The 22,381-nt window shown below is 40.1% G+C and overlaps 1 protein-coding gene across 1 annotated transcript in view; it reads left to right on the top strand.

Moving 5' to 3' along the window:
• The window catches only part of PEPD (peptidase D), a 263,825-nt gene that overhangs the window by 11,318 nt on the left and 230,126 nt on the right, over positions 1 to 22,381 (top strand). Inside the window, exons 2-3 of the mRNA XM_044664186.1 lie at positions 8,653 to 8,836; positions 13,059 to 13,186. Coding sequence (XP_044520121.1) covers positions 8,653 to 8,836; positions 13,059 to 13,186 — 312 coding nt within the window. The remainder of the gene's footprint in view (positions 1 to 8,652; positions 8,837 to 13,058; positions 13,187 to 22,381) is intronic.

Raw genomic sequence — 22,381 nt, 5'->3', positions numbered from 1 at the left:
ATGTAAAAAGGATGGAAGCCCTATAAGTTTGGGGTCCCTTAATGGAAGAAGATGAAAAGGAATTGAATTGACAGATACTTAAATTAGAATTGTCAGCATTGGGTTTCTTTTGAAAAATACCCAATAATGACCAATGCATTTGTAACCATAAATGCTTATCCTTTCTCATCTTCAGACTCATGATGACAAAGTTGGTGGCTTCATGACTATAGAAAGGGGGTAATGCCAGTGTTTTTAAAGAAGTATGATGGGGAAAGGTGCCCTTTATGCTCAGCTGGTATCAGCTGAAGTTGTAGCTTCATTTTTCTGTTCCTTCTTTGGAAGGAGATGGCAACTGCTTCACTTTATACCATAGGTTAGAATCAAGATCAGGTCTCAGGACAAAGAATGGGAACTGGGATGGTAAGCCACATGAGTATATCTGTGCTTTAGGCAGAGGAAACTGTTTGCTACAGGTAGCTTGAGTATATTCTCTTCTTCCCCTCCCTCCAAATGAAGCCCTTGTCCCTGGATCAGTTTTCATAGTGTTCTAGATTCTCAATTAGAAGGGACTTTGGAGAAGATATACAGAGAGTGTGTTATCTGTCTTTAATTAAAGCTAGTTCTTATATTGCATTAAGAGAGGTAGAGGTGTGATTTTCAAGATGAGAGAGGTGATGGTCCTACTGTATTCCATCCTGGTTAGACATATGCAGTCTTGCGTTCTGTTCTGGGTGCCATATTGTAGGAAGGGCATTGATAAGTCTGGAGTGTGTCCAGCTAAGGGTAACCAGGCTGATGAAAAGAATTGAATTAATGTTATATGAGGAGAGGTTGAAGGAACTAGGTATGGTTAGCTTAGAGAAAAGATGTGAGGGGAACATAACAGGTGTCTTCCAGGAATTCTTGTGGAAGAGGGATTAAATTTGTTCTGCTTGACTTTAGAGGCCAGAATCAGGAGCAATGAATATAAATTGTAAGGAGGCAAGTTTAGACGATTTATAAGGAAAAACTTCTAACAGTGAGAGCTATCCAAAAGTATAATAGTCTCAAGAAGTTGTAGGTTCCCCCTTCCTTGAAGTCTTGAAACAAAGGCTAGCTGACCTCTCCACATGTATATTGTAGATAAGATCCTTTCTTCAGGCTCTGGAGGCCATTCCAATTCATTAATTCTGGGAAATAATTGAATTTTGGTCAGGTGGTAAAAGAATTAAGATTTCTCTGCTTGGCCTCAAAGAACAGAAATAGGAATATTGAATGGAAGTTCCAGAGAGGCCAATTTTGGCTCAGTTTACTATAAAGTTTCCTAATATTTACAACTGTTCCAAAGTGGAATTGGTTGCCTTAGGAAGATTTCCTATCGCTGGAGATCTTTAAGTGGATGCTGGATTCCTGTTCAGATATCAGTTGCCCGTTGAGGTCCTTTCTAGGGCTGAGATTCTGTTCATTTTCACTTATCTGAAGTATGAATCACCTTTACAGTCTAAAAAACTTCATACCTTAAATAAAAGGGCAGTACTCTTTATATCTTAAAAGGCTTACATGCAGAGAAAAGCTCAATTCAAGGTATAAAACCTAGTGAAGTTAATTTAAAAAACACTTTTGAGTTGAAGAGAAAAATCAGTTCAAAATCAATGAAGTTATTAAAACAGCCTCACTGTTCCCTTTCTCTTTTAAAACTCAACAGGTTTTAAAGAAAAATTCACTTAAAAAATCTCTATTAGTTAAAGGTGGTCTTTAAAAAATTGGCCTATTTCTAAACTCACTGCTTTATTTTTTTAATTAAGGAGCATAAAAGTCTAAAATGTTAAGGTAAAAAAATTAAACTCATTGTTTTTGAAGCCCTTTGATTGATACATAGTAAATTACAAGTTACATTAAGAATTGGGAGAGTTGGAATCCTTTAACTAACTTTGTGACCTTGGGCAAGTCGTGTGTCTTCTGTTTCCTCAATTATCCCCCTTTAAAATGAGGGGTTGACTAGCATGAACTCTGAGAGATCTTCCACCTTGATCATCTTTGTATCTGATAATTTAACTCAATGTTTTCTTCCTATGCTTCAAGAAGTTACAAAGAAAATATCACTTCTATGCAACCTTAATACCCAGGGCCTTGGCACTGTTTTTGTAGAATATTATGGACTACTAAAATTATTTTCTTAGTTCGAGTTGATTGCCTTTGCTATTTATTATGATGGATCTAGATTGATGGGTGTGACTTCTGTGGTTGTTATGTTAGGCTAAACTCTTGAAACTGCATTTGTGGCTTAATATGCAACCTTTCTATCCTGTCTTTTAGTCTTCAGAAATTCATTTTTTCTCTCTGTCTCCTGTGATGGACTCTAATGAGAGAGGAGAGGAGAATTTTTGAATGGAGTTAATCTTAAGTGCTGATATTGGTTACTGCTGGCTGGCAGCTGTCATGTATTGAAGCAATTTAAAAAAAAATTCTTTCTCATTTTGTTTCTGCCCTTCTGTCCCTTCTATCTAAAGAGATCAATTCTGGGGGCAGATAGGTGGTTCAGTGGATTGAGAGCCAAGCCCAGAGATGGGAAGTCCTGGGTTCAGATATGACTTCAGACGTTTCCTAGCTGTGTGACTCTGTGCAAGTCATTTAACCCTCATTGCCTAGCCTTTACAACTCTTCTGCCTTGGGACCAATATATAGTGTTCTAAGATGGAAGGTAAAGGGTTTAAAAAAAAAATAAAGAGCTCAATTCCCTTGACATATCCTGGTCTATGATGCCTGCAGAAATACAAATAAGCTCATATTCCTTAGTGCAAGAGTAGTAGGCCCAGCTCATGGTCTCTACCTTATGGACAAAGGCATGAAAATGACATTCTGGTTTTGAAGATTCCAACTGGTCTAACCTTCTCACCTTCAGGTCCCTGAGTCACAGCTGTAGGGAAAGGTTAAATTTGCAAGAAATAAGACCTGTCTTCCCATGGAACCTGTAACTGAGGAGGCAGCAGAGTACAATGAAAAGGGTACATACTTCAGAGTCAGTAGGCCTGAGTTCCATTTCCACCTCTGACAGTTCCTACCAGTGTAACCTTGGATAGGCCACATAATTTTCCTAAAGTGAAATTTCCTTTTCTATAAAGTGAGAGCCTTGGACTAGATGAACTCCAAGATCACTTCTAGCTCTAGACCTATGATCCTCAATACTTAATGGGCTAGGCAATTTGGAATTATGCCTAAAGGGCTTTAAAAGAATTCATGCCCTTTGATCCGGCAATACCACTACTAGGTTTGTATCCCAAAGAGATTAAAAAAATATGGGAAGGGATCTGTTTGTACAAAAATATTTATAGCTGCACTTTTTTGTGGTAGCAAAAAAATTGGCAAATGAGGTAATATCCCTTGATTGAGGAATGGCTGAACAAATTGTGTAAAATCATGGAGAATACTATTGTGCTATAAGGAATGGTGAATAAGAACCGGAAGAACCCTACATGAACTGAGGCGGAGTGAAAAGAGCAGAACCAGGAGAACATTATACACAGTAACTGAAACATTGTAGGACAATCAAATGTAATAGACTTTGCTACTAATAGCAATGTAATGGTCCAGGACAATCCCAAGGGACTTATGAGAAAAAATGCTATCCACATTGAGAGAAAGAACTATGGGAGTAGAAATGCAGAAGAAAAACATATGATCTATCACTTGTTTATATGGGCATATGATTTGGGGTTTTGGTTTTTAAAAGATTATTACAAAAATGAATAATATGGAAAGAGGTTTTAAGTGAGGCCAAGAGTTAGAGCTCTTGTTTTAGTTAGCAAGAATTTTATTATTTTTTTCCATTGAGGATTTCTACAAATTTTTGCCTTGGAATGAATATGTGGTCGCAGATTCAAGCTTTGATGGCATATTTCTATATGGGTAGTGTAATGGCAAGGCACCAGGGATGTTATTATTATTATTATTAAAATGTAACCTAAATGGTTTGTGGGTTCACACTGGGTTGAAGCAGAGACAGGACCAACCAGGATAGGGAGACCAGGGTTTACTGCCAATCTGTTAACTGACACAGGAATGGCAGTTAGGCCAACAGTCACTCAGCTCTCCTAGGCTAGGGTCTATGGAACCAGCAGGCAAAAAGGTAAAAGTATATAACAGTTTAATTGAGGGGAACAAAAATAAAGGATGGGATAAGGGATTCTACACTTGAAACCTAAGGGCAAACCACAGGGGCAAGGGAAGGACTTGACTACACTGTTCTATTGACCTAAGCCAGGCAGGGCCCAAAGGAAGCAGTACTGAAGTCACAGGGAAAGCTCCTTCAAACCTGGTTCCAGCCAGGTTTGGTCATCTCAGCTAAAGGGTCTGAGGATGGCTTTCAATTGGGGTCTCAAAGTAAATCCAAGGATGGTCACAGGATGCCAAGAGCCAACTCCACCAGGTGATCCAAGGTACCCAGGTAGGGAGAGTGAGTTTGAAATGCTGTCCACCAGATACCAAACCATTTCCCCACTTGGTGCAGCTCTGCAGGTCTGTTGTCCACTTGCTGAAAGCCTTCACCTCTCAGGATCCCAGGGAATCTGGATGCGGTTTTTCCCTAACTCTGAGATTTCCCAGGGTTAGCAACAGTTATGTCCCAACCACTAATGGAGTCTCTCTCAGAGTACAAGCCCCACTTCCTGCTCCTTCATTCCATCTTGGAATTCTCCAGCCCTTCCTGCTAGGTCCAACACTATTACTAAATTAATTGCTAAATAACCCTCACAACAGTAGGGTACCACTCTGAGAGAAGACTTCTTCCTTCCAGTGGTACAACCATCAGATTCTATCTGGTCTTAGCTGGTCTCCCTAATTCTTGTTTCCTGACTTTCTTGCCCCTTTATAATTTAGATCCACCTTCTCTATTGAATCTTATGAGTGAATGGAGGGGATGGGAGTGACCTTGACCATCACTTTCTCTCCAGATCCTGATGGAAACAGCCCTGGACCCTGAACCCAAGAGTCTTGAGAATTGTAGTGTCCCCTGGGCCACCAGATTTGCTCACAGTCCAGCCCCCAAAGTGATCATTGAGGGGAGAAGGATCATTGTTGAGAAGGAGCCCACCTTCTTTATCACCACCAGCAATATTATTGACCAGTTGCCACTGACAGGCAGATAAACCCAAGAACCTTAGGACTGGCAGCACCCTTAGACCACCAGTCCTGCTTCTAGCCCAGCTCCTACAATGACCATACTGGGAGGGCATCAGGGGAGTTATAAGGAGGGCAAGGCAGACAAGCCAATTTAGCTGAAGCAGCGACAAAACTGGTCCCCTGAAAAGAGACAGTATATGCCAGACAGGTCAAACAACTGCCACCAGCACCTAGACCAAGGACAGTACACACAGGTGGTTCATCTCTTACCTCTCACTCCCAACACAAGCTTGACTCTTTTACCTTTTCTGGACATTTTCTTGATATCTTTTATGCCACTTCTGTTGTGTAATCCATTTTTTGATAATATTCTGAAAACCACTTATATTCACCATGCATCTCTCCATTGTCTTTAGATCACTTGATATTTTTATTATTTGGAGGTCATGGTGTTAGGAAGCCATATAATATCGCTGGGAAAATGTTTCAGAAAAAAAGGTTTTGTGCATCAAGGAGCTCTTTGGGATAATTGAAAGAACAGAATTATGTTGTATCTGATTCTGAAAACAAAATTTAAAAGCTCCTAAATATTCCCTATAGTAAGTTCCCAGTTAGCATGGTAGTGCATTGTATTAGAAGGACTCTTACTGGATGAGCTAGATGTATTCAAGAATTCTTTATTAAAATGCTTCGTTTGAAAGCTGACCATATGATTCTTTTAAGCTGGTAAATGTTTTCAAATGTAATGTTTAATTTAGGTAGCAGATAGTGTGGGAATTTCTCTTCCAACCTTCCTGCCAGTATTCTCTTTACCACTTCCCCTGCTTGCTGTATACTGATTCTTCTGACCCCTTGGCCTTTTCATTCCTATGGGAGGGAACCTAGAGACCCTTTTGGGCCCACTTTCCCCTTCTCAGCAGTTGTGGTCTAGGTCCCTTTGAGTGACTGTACCTCCAGGCCACCTATCTTGTTTCTAGCTCAGCCCCTACAGCCACCATATTGGGAAGAATCGGTGGAGAAGGTGCCAACTGTCCCCCACCAACTGCACCCCCATCATTACCCCCACCCCCATAGCAGAAAAGCCAGCTTAGCTAAAGCCATCAGGCATATTAGAGGTAGAGAAAGGGGCAGCATGTGTCAGGCCATCCAAACTGCTACCATCACCTTGATTCACCTTCAGAGGTGGACTACCTCTCAACAACCTCCTCCCTCCCTTCCTTGAGTGGACATGGCCCACCCAGCCACTCACACTGTTTGGATAACTGGGGATTTATTAGCCACAATCTGTCCCAGTAAGTGGAGGACCATTGGACTTTACTGTGGCTTACCCCTATCCCTTGCAGATCCCCCCTAGCATTGTTATCTGACTTGATCATATACCTGAAGGAACCCTGGCCTTTTCCATTCTACTCTTCTTTAGCTCCCTCAAGATTGCCAGGCCTTTCTATCTGCCTTGAAATCAAACTTTCCAGAATGATTCTGAGGAACTTATGACAAAGAATGCTATCCATCTCCAGAGAAAGAACTGTTAGAGTAGAAATGCAGATAAAAGCATATGATTTTTCACTTGTTTATTTGGGTTTATGTTTTGGGGTTTTGATAATTCACTTACAAAAATCAATGATATGGAAATGTTTTGCATGATAATACATATATAACTCAGATTGAATCACCTGCCAGCTCTGGGGGGAGGGGAAGAGGAAGGAGAGAGACATTTGGGATCATGTAACTTTAGAAAATTTATGTGGAAATTTGTTATTGCTTTTAAAAAAAGAACCAAACTTTCCTATATGTGTCATTTCCTCCAATTAGAACACTAGCTTGTTGAGAGCAGGACTGGCTCAGTTTTCCATCGATATCTCCAGAACTTAGTCCAGTGCTCGGCACATAATTAAGTACTTAAATGCTTTTTCATTCATTCAGTGATTTCCCAAATGCAATCTAGCCAATTCTGGGCCCAGATCATTGTTCCCCTTCAGTGTCTGCAGTATATATACCAAGATAAATGTATTGAGACACTAACTCCTAGGCCATATATATTTCTATAATCTATATGATATGAATTCTACACCCACTTGGTTTTCCTTATATTGATTACTAGTAACACAATAGGTGCTCAGTATATATTGACTGAAGGCATCCTTAGACTTCAGGTTTAAGAGGTTATTAAATTTGGTGTCATATAATAGAAAGTATTAGTAAAGACCCAGGACACCCACCCCTCTTTAAATACTATATGAGGAAAAAGCACCAATAGCTCCCTATTGCCTATGCAAACTACCCTGTTTGACATTTAAGCACTTCACAATCTGGCTGCAAGCAACCTACTTTTCCAGGTTTATTACTCATTACTTCGCTTCCTGTACCCTGGCTATTTGCTATTTCTTGCATACATTTCATTTTCTATTGCCATTTCACAGGCTGGCTCTCTTGTTGCTGGGAATGTCCTTCCTTCTCCCTTGCACTTTTTAGAATTGCTGGCTTCCTTTAAGACTTAGGTTGAGCCTTAAACCTCCTACTCAAAATCATTCCTAATATCCCCAGCTGCTAATGTTTCTCACCACAATTAGTTTGTATTTTCTTCATATATATCTTGTATTTATTATACATACACACACTTCCAATCCAATCCAATAAATATTTATTAAACACCACACACCAAGCACTGTGCTAAGCACTGGAGATAACATTTTCTAGAAGATAGTCCCTGTGAATATGGGAGGTCTTGGTTCAGATCTGGCCTCAGAACTTCCTAGTTGTGTGACCCAGGGCAAGTCACTTAACTCAAATTGCTTACCGCTTGCCACTCTTCTGCATTGGAACCAATCCTTAATATAAATTCTAAGACAGAAGGTAAAGGTTTAGAAAAAAAAAGATACAGTCTCTGGCCTCAATGAGCTGACAATCTAGAGAGAAAAATAACAGTTTTTTCTTTTTGATGGAAGACATTTGGAGGAATTGGCATTCTGTCCTTCAAAATAAGGCTGGGAAAACTGGTAAACAGTAAAAATAACAAATGAGCAAGGAGGAAGAGGGAGGTAGAGACAATCAAAATTTGAACTGGCAGCTTGAAAGTGAGTTTAGAAGTGATGATCTTGCCCTGGCAGGGACATCTTGTTCCATTTGAATTGAAGCCAAGTAAGGCAGCAGATGAAAGTGGAGAAATTCTTTCACTTTTTGTAGAATGTAAATGTCTTGAAGTCAAGGACCATCTTATTTCTGTCTTTGCATCCCCAACATCTAGCATGGTGTCTAGCACATTGTAGGAGTCTAACGAATGTTCACTGATTGTTCAATGTTCACGTAGTCAAGTATGTGAAGCTGGCATGTCAACACCTTAAGGAGTCTATGGGAGCCATCCATGAGGGGCACCGACTGTCTTTGGAATGTGTGCTGAGCCCACTAGCAGGAGGCTCTATGTTCTGTTGCACCTATCTTGGTGTTTATATGGCCCTTTTCTGTGTTGGTATGTGTGTCATTGTGTCGTGGCCTAGGAATTCTGCTAAACCGGTACTAGTTTGGGGAACCTCAGCACATGAACTCTTAACTTGGGTGACTTTCTCTTTTTTGCAGATCTTCCTATTGGTTGGGGAATGAAACCTTGAGAGTACCAGTGGCGCTTTTTGCCTTGAACAGGAAACGTCTGTGTGATCGGTTGAGGAAGAATCCAGCTGTGCAGAAATCTTCTTTGGTCCTTCTGCAGGGAGGGGAGGACACAAATAGATACTGTACAGACACTGGAGTTCTTTTCCGGCAGGTGAGTCAGGGAGGTTAAGTTCAATTTGTCCCTTTTGTTTTGTCTTAGTTTCCTGGTTCTTCATAGGTTTAGTCTGTTGGTTTCGAAGGTCATTTATCCTAGCCCTTACTGGTCTTCTGCCTTGGAACCAATAACTTAGTATTGATTGTAAGACAGAAGGTTATGATTTTTAAAAAAAGTTACATATGGCAAAACCAGAATATCCCATGCCACACTCCCATAAACCACCTACCAGGTGTTTTTTTTTGTTTTTTTTTTCCTGAAATCCAGCTGATTCTGAGCTCATTTGTGTTACTTTTGAATTTATGGGGAGTCTCCCAAATTGGGAAAGCTCAACACATACTTCAAATGAAAAATCTGGCTTTCTTGGGGAATAGATAATATAAATAGGGAGATTTGAAACTGATGGAGTATCCATACCACAGTAGTCCTGTGTTATATGGAAGAGAGATAACATTTGCTCTACTTGACTCTAGATGGCAAAATAAAGCGAATTTAGTGGAAATTGCAAAAAGACAAATTTATTTTTTATGTTAGAGGAAAGAGTTCCAAGCTTTTCCAGAGAAGAACAAGCTACCTTAGAAGGTACTGGGTTCTCCCTTACTAGAGGGCGTTGAGGAAATGCTTGATGATCCATTTAGGAGTAGATGTTATAGGGAACTCTTTTTCAGGTAAGGGTTGGTCTCAATGGCCTTGAAGGACCCTTCCAACGCTAAGATTCTATGATTGTGTAATACATGCTCAGATTTAAACTAATATTCTGAGTCCAAGATGCCAGCCTGTTTAAGTCAGAGACATCTTGACCTGGGAGTGACTTTGCCATGATTCATTCCATTGCTTTTCCCTTAGGAAAAGTTATATTTAAATCAGCTCAGGCAGGTGATTTAACATGAATATCTTCAATGCTTTCTCTGATATTCACATATCTATGATGGGTTTCACTTGGGTAGTCCAACCTACTCCCAGGGCTTATCAGACAATGAGAAAGGCTTGATCTTCCTCCTCTTTGAAATGAGGGTATTGAACTTGATAGCCTCTAAGGACCTAAGCCAGCAGTACTTAATTCCTGGTTTTCTTACCTTTGGAATGCATCCTTTTTGCTGTTGGAATTGCTTGGCTTGCCCCATTGCTGCAGCTCAATAAATGTTAGATAATGCTACTAAAAGAAGGTCTTTGGAGAACTAATTGCCAAGCATTTTTAGAATAAAAAGTACCTTGGCTTATGGAAGTCTTTTTTGGTCTGTCATTCATCCATTTGAATGGCTATAAGTTTGGGCATTCCATTAAATGCTTTTTCTGAGAAAATATTATTGACTTTCATACAAAATTTACCTTCTTTCCAATTTTTATTTGAGTCTTATTTTCAGCTGCACATATACTTACTGAGGATATGCAAAAATTATCTTAAGTCAGAACCTCCCCTATTTTATACTTTTAAAAAGATTTTTCCCCCAGCATTGATGACCAAAAGCTGTCAGAGTTCCTATTGCTGGTGATTTTGGTGGAGATTGGAGAGGGATATTAAAGTCTTCAGTAGAAAAATTGCCTCTCTTATGAGCATACTCTCATGTATGCAAATCAATAAAGGGTTACTGATGCCCAGTGGAAGACCCTGAGATGAGCTGTTCTTTGGAAGAGACTTTGAGGAATAAGACACATCCCTTGGTCTGGTGGTCTAGTTTAGCTCTGCAAGTCTATTTAGTGCCTGCTTTGTGAAAACAATTATTCTAGGTGGTGCAGTGGATAGAGCTCTGAGCCTGAAGTCAGGAAGACCTGAACTCAAATCCTGGCTCAGACAATTGACTAGCTGTGTAACTCTGGGCAAGTTACTTAACCTCTCTTTGCTTAATTTCCTTATATGCAAAATGGGGGCAATAATAGCACCTACCTCCCAGGGTTGTCATGAAGAGAAAAATGAGATAATATTTGTAAAGTGCTTTGTAAAACTTAAAGCACTATTTAAGTGTTAGCTATCATTTTTGTTGTTACGAGATAAAAAATTAAAAACAAAGTAATCACTTCTTAAGAAGATTAGTCTGAAAGATTTTTTTATTGACATCTTTTGTTTTTATTAGCACATTAATTAAGAAAATATTCTTCTCCTTCCCCCTACCCATGGAACCAGCCTTCACAGTAAAAAAGAAAAAAGAAAAATAAAGAAGCATGGAAAAACTAACCAGCCCATCAGCTGGATTCTGTCAATATATAACCTTGTTTCACTGCTATTGTAGGGGAGGAAAGGGGCAGAATTTTTTCATCTTCTCTTGGTTGTTACAATTACACAGCATTGGTTTGTTTTTTTGTTCTTTCCATTTGTATTGTTATCATCATGCATTTTGAATATTGTTTTCTTGGCTCTACTTCTTTTATGCCAGCTCATATGAGAGATCATTGAGGCCTCCCCCCCCCCTTTTCAAATGCTGAAAATCAGGATTAGAGAGGTCAAGTCACTCAGTGTCACATGGCTGGTTAGTTAGTGGCAAGCCAGGGTGAGAAATCTAGAATTATTTACAAATGGAAAAGTGCTTGCAAACTTTTTCATTTTCTTGCTTAATTTTTGTTGTTGTTCAAGGTTCTTTCCCCAGAAGGATTAATGTAGGAAGATGTTTTACATGATCAGATTGCTTACCTTCTCAGTGAGGAGCTGAGAGGGAGCGAGAGAGAGAATTTGCAGCTCAAAATTCTTTTGAAAATGTTGGAAACTGTTTTTACATGTAATTAGAGGGGAAAAAAAAGAAAGTGCTTTGCAGACCATAAGGATGGCTTTTTAAATATCAGCTGTTACTTATTTTTTTTTCTTCCAGGCCCTAGAAACACAAAAGAAATACAGTGGCTATTCAGAATATCAGTTTAGTTGTTAGAAGACATGATTGATTGTCAAATGTATAGTATAGACCAAATTTCCAAAGGGAAAAGTCATCACTTAAGGCTTCATTGGTCAGGGAAGGTTTCATGGAGAAGGAATCTGAAGTTGTCCTTGAAGGATGGATAGGCTTTGGAGAAAGAGAGTTTGAAGAGTGGGCAACATGGGAGCCATGGTCTCTGGTTCTAATTCCTACCCTGTCCCTTACAAATTTCTGCAAGGGGCTTGTTCTCTCTGGGCTGCAGTAAGAATATGAGCTTGTTTCAAGCAGTGATCATTTAATTCTATGTGCTGCTGCCTCTGGAGCCTGGCTCAGTGCCTGGCACAAAGAAGGCATGTAATATTTTTTGACCAATTGATTTTTTAAAAAATTAATTCATTTATTTTGAGTATTTGTAAATGGTTACATGATTCATGTTCTTCCTCTCTTGAGTGCTTCTTCCCTCCTCCTGGTGCCACAAGCAATTCCACTGGGTTATACACATATCATTGTTAAAAACCCATTTCCACATTATAAATATTTGTGATCATTTAAAATCAAAATCCTCAGTTATATACCCATTGAACCATGTGACAAATCATGTTTTTCTTCTCTGTTTCTACTCCCACAGTTCTTTCTCTGGATGTGGTGGATGTGAGTGTTCTTTCTCATAAGTTCCTCAGAGTTGTACTGGATCATTGCATTGCTGCTAATAGAAAAGTCTATTACATTCGATTGTGCTACATAGTGTATCAGTCTCTGTGTACAATGTTCTCTTGGTTACTGCTCCTTTTGCTCTGCATCTCTTCCTGGAGGTCTTTCCAGTTCATATGGAATTCCTCCAGTTCATCATTCCTTTCAGCACAGTAGTATTCCATCACCATCAGATACCACAATTTGTTCAGCCATTCCCTAATCAAGGGTATCCCCTCATTTTCCAATTTTTACCACTACAAAGATCATGTAAATATTTTTGTACATGTATTTTTCCTTATTATCTCTTGACCAATTGATTTAAAAATATTTTTTGTTTGTCACTTTAAGATACCCAGTAAACTCCCTCCTTCCCTCTCCTTCTCTCATTTGAGAAGGCATCAACAAAAAGATGATGTTCATATAAAACCATGTCTTATTTCTATTTATTGGTGCTTTCTCTGGAGGTAGACATATGCAAGTCATTCTTCAAACTTGGCCAACTGATTTTAAAATGAGAGTGTCCAACTTTCTGGTTTCTGAAGTCCCTTCTAGCTCTTAAAAGTTTGTTATTCATTGAATATGTTCAGCATAACACCATGCCAGTACTTGTTGCCATGTACTTCTGAAATGAGTTGTGCTGGATCACTAGGTAATTAACATTTTGTCCTCTTTCCCCACCCCAGGAATCCTTCTTTCACTGGGCTTTTGGTGTCACTGAGCCTGGCTGCTTTGGAACTATTGATGTTGACTCTGGGAAATCTACCCTGTTTGTTCCCAAGCTTCCTGAAAGTCATGCTACCTGGATGGGAAAGTAAGATTCTTTAACATATAAATATCCTTATGTCAGTGAAGGATCATGGAAGAACAGAAGAGCAGGGTGGCCTTAGATGAAGGAATTTGCTTTCTCTTTGTTTCATGATTGTGTCCTTGTACACATGGGGATCATTCACTTGTGGGGCTTAAAAAATATTTTAAATGGTATCTTTTGTTTTAGAAATGTTATCATTTCTAAATATATCTTTTCTCCTCCTACTTTAGCAATCCATCTCCTTTAACAAAGATTAAAAAAGGAAAAAAACTCAACAAAATTAACCATTACATCAACTATATTTCATATTATATATAGTAATGTATACCCATCATCAACCACCTCTGCATCAAAGGAAGGGAACTACATCTTCTTAATTCTTTTTTAGGATCAAGATTAGTTATTATAATCCCACTGTTCAGTTTTGTTTTATTTATTCTTTCAGTTTACATTGTTGTAGTCATTATTAATATTATTTTCTTGGGCATCAATAATTTGTGGAACTTGCCTTTTTTGAATGCCCTTTCATATAAGTATAGTAAATGAATGAAAAAATACATTAAGCATTTGCTTTATGCTAAGTACAGTGCTGTGTTTCTGGAGATATTAATATAAAAGCAAAAATAGTCCTTACCATCCAAGGTCTTAAGTCTTATGTCCTAATAGGGGAAGGACACACATATTGGGCAGTGGTTGCTAAGGAAGGATGCTTTGGTTTGGGAAGTGACTTCTTGAAGATTATACCAGTGCCCAAGCCAGGATTCAAATCTAGATCCTTTAATTCCAAATTGGAGGTTCTGTCCACTGTACTATGTGTCCACAGTCCACTACTATCTGTCCACAGCCCTACTTCACAGGGCTGCTATGAAGATTACATAAGGTAATGTCTATAAAGTACTCTATAAACATAAAGTACTGTATAAATGAGTTGTTGCTGTTAAGATGGGCCAAATCCTATAACCTCGGGCTGACCTTCCTCCTTTTCCAAGAATTACATCTTAGCTGATATTTCATGTGGAGAATGGGGGCTTGTGTCAGAGAGGGCCCATCTGTCTCCATGAGTAATGCTGGTCATTGGACAATCATTTAGTGTTGGTTTTAGTGGATTTATTTCAGGATGAGATGAGGGTAACTGGAAAGAAAGAGTGTGTGCTAATCAGGCTTAGGGGTTTCTCATGTTTCAGAAGTTCTCATATTGCTGAATGTGCTCAGCCCTGTGTGTTGTGCTCAAGGTCATAGTCTGAGAGCTGAGGATTCAGGTACTGGCCTGTATGGGCCCTGATTCTTATCTGAGAAACAGAGATCCTTCATTATAAAATTCAAAACATTCCTGAGACTTGCCCCACAGAGTGAGAGGAAAGAGAAGGCAGGAACCCTCAGAAGGCAGCCTTGATCTAGTGAGGTGTCCTAACCTGGACTGCCTTCTGCTCAGTCTCTGGCTTCTTCTCTCCCTTCACCTCCAGTTATCCAGCCCTGGAATAGTTAGCTATCTTGTGCTCATATTTTATACCTTGGATGTTACCCCTTTTGGGGGCAAAGAGGAAATGGGAAAACTTGAGCCAACCTATCAGTAGAGCAAAAGGTTGGTGTATGAGGAGGCTGCTGCCAATATTACTTATTCTGATTGCTTTTGTCTTCCATTAGCATTGATCACTGAGGAAGCCATTTAGGAAAGAAATCTATTAAATCATTAGAGACCTGAGTTCTAGTCTTTATACTGTTACTATCTAGCCATAGGACCTTGGCCACTTAACCTCTGCATTCATTAGACAGGCATTCATTAAGCATGTAGCTTGCAGCTGGATTTCCCATGGCTGGCCTTCTGACAACTACGGTTAAGAGAACAGAAAGCTAAGGTCAGCCCCATGGGCCACTGAGCACAGGAATCTATTACTTGACATGCATTCCTGGTCAGTGTGGGGAAACGGCATGCTATTTGCCTTTTGTTACCTCAAAGATGAGGGACTTACCACCAATATCCCAGTTTCCCTTAGTAACTCGTCATGGATCCATTATCCATGAATTCATCTAAACCTTTTAAAGTGTATTTATATTTTCAATCTGTAACATTTGAGGAGGTAGTGAATTCAAAGATTTAACATGAAAAAGGACTTTGCATCAGACAAATGCTATGTTCAAATCCTGCATTTCAAACTTACTGGTTATGTGATTCTGGGCAACTCTTTGAACCTCAGTTTCTCATCTATAAAATGGTAATTATAATCTGTTTTGTACTTATCTTACTGGGTTGTTGTACTTACTATGTGCCAGGCATTATACTAACTGTGGGGAATACAAAGAAAAACTGCAAAGTAAAAAAAACAAAACTACCTTGGAGCAGTTATGGTCAATTGAGGAGAGACATGTTCACATATAGGAATGTACAAATTATATATAGAATAGTTTTAGAATAATTTGGGGGGAAATACAGCTGGAGAAATCAGTGAAGATATCATGCAGACTTGTAGGAGGTATTGTTTGAGCTGACCCTTGAAGGAAGCTAGGAATTGGTGATGCAGGGTTAGGAAGGAGTGCCACTGCAGAAGTTCTGAGCAGCAGAAGTCATGTTGTAAGCAGGCAATGTAGTACAGTGGAAAAAACTGACTCTGGAGGCAGAAGACCTGGGCTCAGATCCATTTCTATGTCACCTGTGTGACATTGGGCAAGTCTTTCCCCTGTGAGGGCCTCCCTTTCCTCATGGACAGCAGAAGTGGGGTTGGACTAGGTGTCCTGTGAGGGCCTTTCCAGGTTCAGATCTAAATTCTTGTGGTGCTGAGACTAGTCTGGCTGGGCCAAGGCTTTGAATGCCAGAGTAGTTTATATCTGATCCTGGAGGTAATGGGGAGCCACTCAAGTTTCTTGAGAAGCAGGATGACTTGGGCAGACCCACATTTTAGGAAAATGACTTTGGCAGTTGTGTGGAAGATAGTGAGAAAAGACTATCAGCTGTGGTAATTAAGAGATCACTGGAAACTTTGGAGAGAGGAGTTTCAGTTGAATAACAAGATCAGAAGTTAGATTGCAGAGGGTTGAAGAGAGGGAAATGAAAATGCTGATCATTCCTTTCTGCTTTATAATTTTTCCTCTCTAGTTTTCCATGATACTACTATCTTTCATATACATCCTTCACAAACTTCATCCCTGGATTCTTATCCAGGTCATTCCTACTAACCATAGGTGTCCCATGGGGTTCCATCCAAGGCTCCCTTCTCTTCTCCTTCGCTTGGTGATCTCATCAGCTCCTCTGAATTTAATTACCATCCGTAGGTAATTGGCCTATATAGTAGGTAATTTGATGATTCTCAGATCTATCTATTCTGCCCTAACTCCTCTACTGACCTTCAGTTTCACAGCTCCATCTGCTCTTCAGATATCTCAGATTGGATATTCAGTTGATGTCTTAAATGCAGCTTGTCCAAAACTGAACGAATTATCTTTCCCCCAGCCCTTCTTCTCTTTTACCTTTCTGTAGAGGCCAACACCATCATCTAAGTCCTCAGGCTGGAAACCTAGTTATCATCCTCAACTTCTCACTCTCTCTTACTTCCTCATATCCTATCTGTTGCCAAGGCATTTGTAATATCTCTAAAATATGTTTATTTCTTCCTTCTGATGTGGTTGCCACCCTTATACAGGCCCTTAGCAACTAATGCTTGTACTATTGAAATAGCCTTCTGGTGGGTCTACCTGCCTCAAGTTTCTCTCCACTCCATTCTGTCCTCATTCAGTCATCAAAGTGATTTTCCTAAAGTACAAGACTCAACTATGTTACTTGCCTACTCAGTAAACTCCAGTGACTCCCTGTTACCTCCAGGATCCTCTGGCATTCCAAACCTTTCAAAGCCTACCCTTATTGAGTGCCTCCCCCAGCTCTCACCTCCACCACACACACATTTCCAGTTTTCTTACACCTTACTCCCCATCACATCTTCTTCATTCCTCCTCCTGGCTGTTCTACAAACAATATACTCTCTCTCTTAGGTCTACTCATTTTCTCTGGGCTATCACCCATCTTGAAAGACTCTTCTTCCTCATTTCTGCCTCCTGTCTTCTTTCAAGTTCTAACTGAACTCCTATCTTGTATAAGAAACTTTTCCCAACCCCTCTTAATTCTAGTGTCTTCCCTCTGTTAATTACTCCCTATTTTGCCTGTATGTAGCTTTTTATACATATTTGTTTGCTGGTTATTTCCCCAATCTTTTGCCTCATTTTGTATCCCCAGTATCCACTCAGCTCCTGGCAGTGACCGACATAGGAGGTACTTAATAAATGTTTATTGACTGACTGACTGAATGAATGAATGAAAGGAAGTGGAGACAAAACAAAACAGAAATTTTTTCTGGGAGTTTGACCAAGAAAGGCAGGAGAGATATAGGATATTAACTTTAGGGGATGGTAGATTCTAGAAAGGATTCTTTAATGATGGGGAGGATTTAGGCATGTTTGTAGGTATAAATGAAGTAATAAATCAAAGAGATGGGAGAAAGAGGGCAATGACAGAGAACTGGAGAAGTTGGAAGAGGATGAGATCAAGGGTATACAGAGAAAGACTCACTGCTGGAGAGAAGGATTATTCTTTCATCAGAGAATGGAGTCAAGAAAGAAAAAATGGGGTGTAATATTTTATGAGTAGAGGAAAAGAAGTTAATTCATAGCAATAATCTCTTCTTTTTCAGTAAAAGATAAGGTGAGGTGCTTCACCATGAGGGTAGGAGAAGAGAGAATCTTGGAGACTCAAGGCTGTATGACAAGATTTGGAATAGCTGTTTTAGGGAGTAGCATGAAGAATCAGTTCAGTAGGAATGAAAGGATTGCCTTGCTTCATTGAAGGCATAGTTTAGATGAGATAGCATACATTCATAGTGGACCTAAGTAAGCACAGTTGCTGTTCAGCAGCCCATGAATAAGAGCCCCTGGTGAAAATAAACCAGAGGTGGGTGTTGGTGAGGTGTGAGTGGCAGTAGGGTAAGGAGCAAGGTTTCTATGTCAGCATTGAGGAGAACTGGCTGACTAACGTGACTAAATTGACTTGTTCCTTGACTAAAGAGTCAAGTTTGGGAAGAAAGTGAAGCAACCAGAGCCCTGAGGAATGAAGGAATTAAAATTCACTGTGAGGATAGATAATATTTGTTTAAAGAGATTAGACATAGAGAGAGATGGATTTATAGGAAGTTATGAGCTGATAAAGGAATTTCAGAGTTCATCTTGGAAAAGGAACTTTCTGTAGATGGTAACAACATTAAGAATGTCACCATACCTGTCTATATTTCCTGGCCTGTAGTCAAAGATGTGATGCAGACTCACAGAAGCAAGCAGATCCACCAAACCTCCATAGGTACAGAAATTATTTAGATTTTCTATTACATTCATACATCCTTATCCAAGAAAGATGCCAAGTAGACTGATCAAATAATCAGAGATGTTCCATGGAAACTGTGTAGTAGGTCACAAGGGAGATCTGTCGCTTCAAATGACTCAGATAAGATAATGTTTGTTAATAAAAGGCAGCTGTTATTAATTTTGTTTTCTCAGACTTTAAAGGGAATCCCTACTCCAACCCTTATCTCTTAACTTTCCAAGGTTTGATAAATAAGTTTATGCTTTCCCTGCCTGCCCCTTGTGATCTTGTGGACTTTAATCTTATTTCCCCTTTGCCTTTATCTTTCCATACCAGTTGACTGTGTTCTTGGATGGCTTCCTTCCTCAGTCTGATTCCATCTCTGTGATCACCATAGCTGCTCTTCTTGTGCCCTTTTCCAGTTCCTTATATCTTCTCTAAAGGGGAGTGGCCCATATGATGGACAGATAAATATGAGTGTGTTAGCCATTTGTTGGGCAAGGGTGATGGTGGGCAATGGATTTTCTTCCATCTCCTTCCTCCTGATACCTAGTCAATGGAAACAAAGGATTAAAATCTCACTGTTATATAGTCAAAGCTACATGTCCCTTCAGAAGGGGGGCCTTGGAGAAGGAGGAAGAGGAGGAGGAGGAGGAGGAGGAGGAGGAGGATGATAGCTGACATTTATACAGAACTTTAAGACATATAAGAGCTTTTTACCAAACGTTTTATAAATATGACTTCATCATTGCCTGGCTTATATGAATTGTGGTCTTGTGCGAGGGCTGGCTCCCTGTGCTTCCTCATAGCATTAGTACTACTTGTGCCTGGTCTCAGCTCAGTTATTTACTAGCTCTTTGACTTTGAAGAAGTTGCGTAACCTGTCCGAGCCTTAGTTTCTTCTTCTTTAGTATGAAGAGGTTTAGACTAGGCCTTTATGAGCCCCTCTAGTACTCACACTGTTTAGTCTGCGAAATCAGAACCCTATCCTGGATATTTATAGACCCGAAGAGAACCCTTAGAATACTTCATAGGGTCATGTATTAAGAGCTGGAAGGGACCTTAGAGATTATTTAATTCAGTGCCCTCATTTTACAGATGAGGAACCTGAGATCCTGAGGTTAAGTGATTTGTCCAGAGTCACAGAGGTCAGGCAGGATTTGAATCCAACTTCTCCAGCTCTTCTTAGATTTGGTATACTCTTTGCTATCCCAGATTCCTTTCTTCCTCATGACCACCGGTTTCATTCGAATGCCCTGGAGGCCATCCTTCAAAAGTTTGGGAGACTCAGTTTAACAAGACCCCACCCCCACTCCTTGAGGTCCCTCCATTCAGTTCTAAGCATCCCTTATGTAGGCACAGATCTTCAGAGCCTGAATGGACTGTTTGCCTGCAACAGATACCAATACAGATTTGCAGGTGAGATGATTACATTTTAAAAACAGGCTCCCTTATAGTCATTTTTTGTTCAGTTGTTTTCAGTTGCGTCTGACTTTTCATGCCACCTTTTGGGGTTTTCTGGGCAAAGATACTGGAGTGTTTTGCCATTTCCTTCTTAAGCTCATTTTGCAGATGAGAAACCTGAGTCAGAGCTAAACAAACTTGCCCAGGGTCACACTTCTAGTAAGGTCTGAGGCCAGATTTGAGCTCAGAAAGGTGAGGCTTCCTGACCTAGTAACCATAGATAGTGTTAAACAAGACCAGAAAGTGAGTGGTGAGGCCTAAGGAAGGAGCTGAGAAATAGTGGTGACAAATTATTTGGACTACTGCTCTTAACAGGGAGGTTTTACAAGCCCATTTCAGGTCACAAAGTGAGTAAATATTGGGTAGCATCCAGATGTGCCCACACAAAGTAAAACATTCCCAGAGACTGGGCTGAATCTTGCTTCCTCCATGGTTACCTGATTGAAATGCTGGTTAACTCAGGGAGCATCAAGGACTTGCTGAATCTTACTCCAAAGTGTCACCTTCCCAGGAACTGTGATGACAACCTTCTATCTCCAGAATATCATTTCCTGGGCCTGGAACAGCTGATGGTTTTAGGGGCAGGATAAGAAGGGACACTGTATAAAGCAAATTAAAGTTTCCTAATTCTCTGCTGGTGCTAATTTCAACTTCAAATTGAGTCTTTAAGGAAGGGCTTGTGCAGTATCCCCTGCCAACCAGCTTGTGAGGCAAAACTGTTACCGACTTACAAATCAGCTGTTCTCTATCCCCATGACAAGCAGAGAAGGCATATGATGGGAGAGAAAACAGATCTAGAACAAAGGGACTCCCTCCCTCCCAAAGGCATCTGGAAGAGAGGAGAGGAGAGGCCTGGAAAGCATTGTGTGTGCCCAGTAAGATCATGCTTTTCTAATCGGCTCAGCAGTGAGAGATAATTATCATAAATCAAAGGGGCCTACTCTGTGCCAGCTATCTTGTAATTTAAAACAACCCAGTAACTCACTAACCAAATTGATAATGAGTACCTCATGGCATTAGGCGGTGAAAGCTGCAATTTATACATTAGCCTGGAATAATCATACTCTCGGCAGAAATGACACATAAGAAGGTGGAGAGCATTTAGGGGGATTTTTTGCACACATCAGATGTCTGTGGTTAAACACTGGCTTTAGCTTCAGCTCATCTGAGACACCTGAGGAAAAAAAAAAAGCCTGTGGTGAGGGCAGCATCTGCAGGGAGCTTCAGTGTAATTGTGGGGCGGCTATTTTAACTGGCAGTGAGGGGGTTGGGTTGGGACAAACAGTAGCCAGAGAACTGACCAGCTCTAGTGTGAGGCTAATGCTTGCATCTGAACAGCACTTTCTGGCTTCCAAAGCATTATATCTTCTGAGTTTCACAACATCCTTGTGAAGTGCTATCATCTAAGGCAGTGATGGGCAAACTACAGCCCATGGGCCAGATGCTGCCCCCTGAAATATTCTATCCAGCTCAGCGACATTACTCCTAATCTGATGAATACAATGAGTAGGATACAATACAATGAAACTTCAAAAGAGTTGCCTTAGAAACAGACTGACAGATGAGCATTTCCTTTCTTTTGGCCCCCTCTTTAAAAAGTTTGCCCATCACTGATTTAAGCTGTTGTCATTGTCTCCACTGTACAACAAGCAGGCTTTGGGGGATGTCTCTTTTAGGTGCCAAAGCATGTAGCTTGGTACCCTTGTCCAAGAGATTGATGGCCATGTGGTTCCCTCTGGAACTTTTATTTCTATCTTTTTTTTTAAATGCCATTTAATTAATATTTTCACAATAGTATGTGATATTTGTGTAAGTGTCCCTCCCCCTACTAAACTGTGAACTTTCAGAAGGTAGGGACCACAGCTTATTCATCGTATACCCTATAGGGCTTTTCACACACTATACTCAGAATATGTTCAGTGCCTAGTCTAGGACAGACTTTTTCTGTCTCTTCTATTGTGGCTACTATAGTCCTTTTGAAGGGAGAAGCCTTTTGAATTTGATCTCCACTGATGGATGCCCATATTCCCAGCTTGTTGGAAACACAGAGAATGTTGGGCACTTGTCATGAAGGAGCAATATCAGGGAGACTTAGAGAGGAGAAAATTGACCTCTCCTGGAGAGAGAAACTAGAGGAGAATAAGTTTACACCTCTACTCTCCTTGCTTGACTTCAACAGGCTGCAAAATTATTCACATGAATTCCTCTTGAGCCTTTTCTTCCTTAAAGAAAGAAAAAAAAACAGTTTTAATAAGTGCTTTATAGTCTTTAAAAAATCCCAATAAACCTTTACCTTCTGTCTTAGAATTGATACTAAGTATCAGTTTCCAAGGCAGAAGAGTGGAAAGGGCTAGGCAAATGGGGTTAAGTGACTTGCCTAGGGTCACAAACCTAGG

Source organism: Gracilinanus agilis, chromosome 2, assembly GCF_016433145.1.
Source record: "Gracilinanus agilis isolate LMUSP501 chromosome 2, AgileGrace, whole genome shotgun sequence".
Lineage (NCBI taxonomy): Eukaryota > Metazoa > Chordata > Mammalia > Didelphimorphia > Didelphidae > Gracilinanus > Gracilinanus agilis.
The sequence above is the reverse complement of the archived record's forward strand: the minus strand, read 5'-3'. Positions and strand labels throughout refer to the sequence as shown.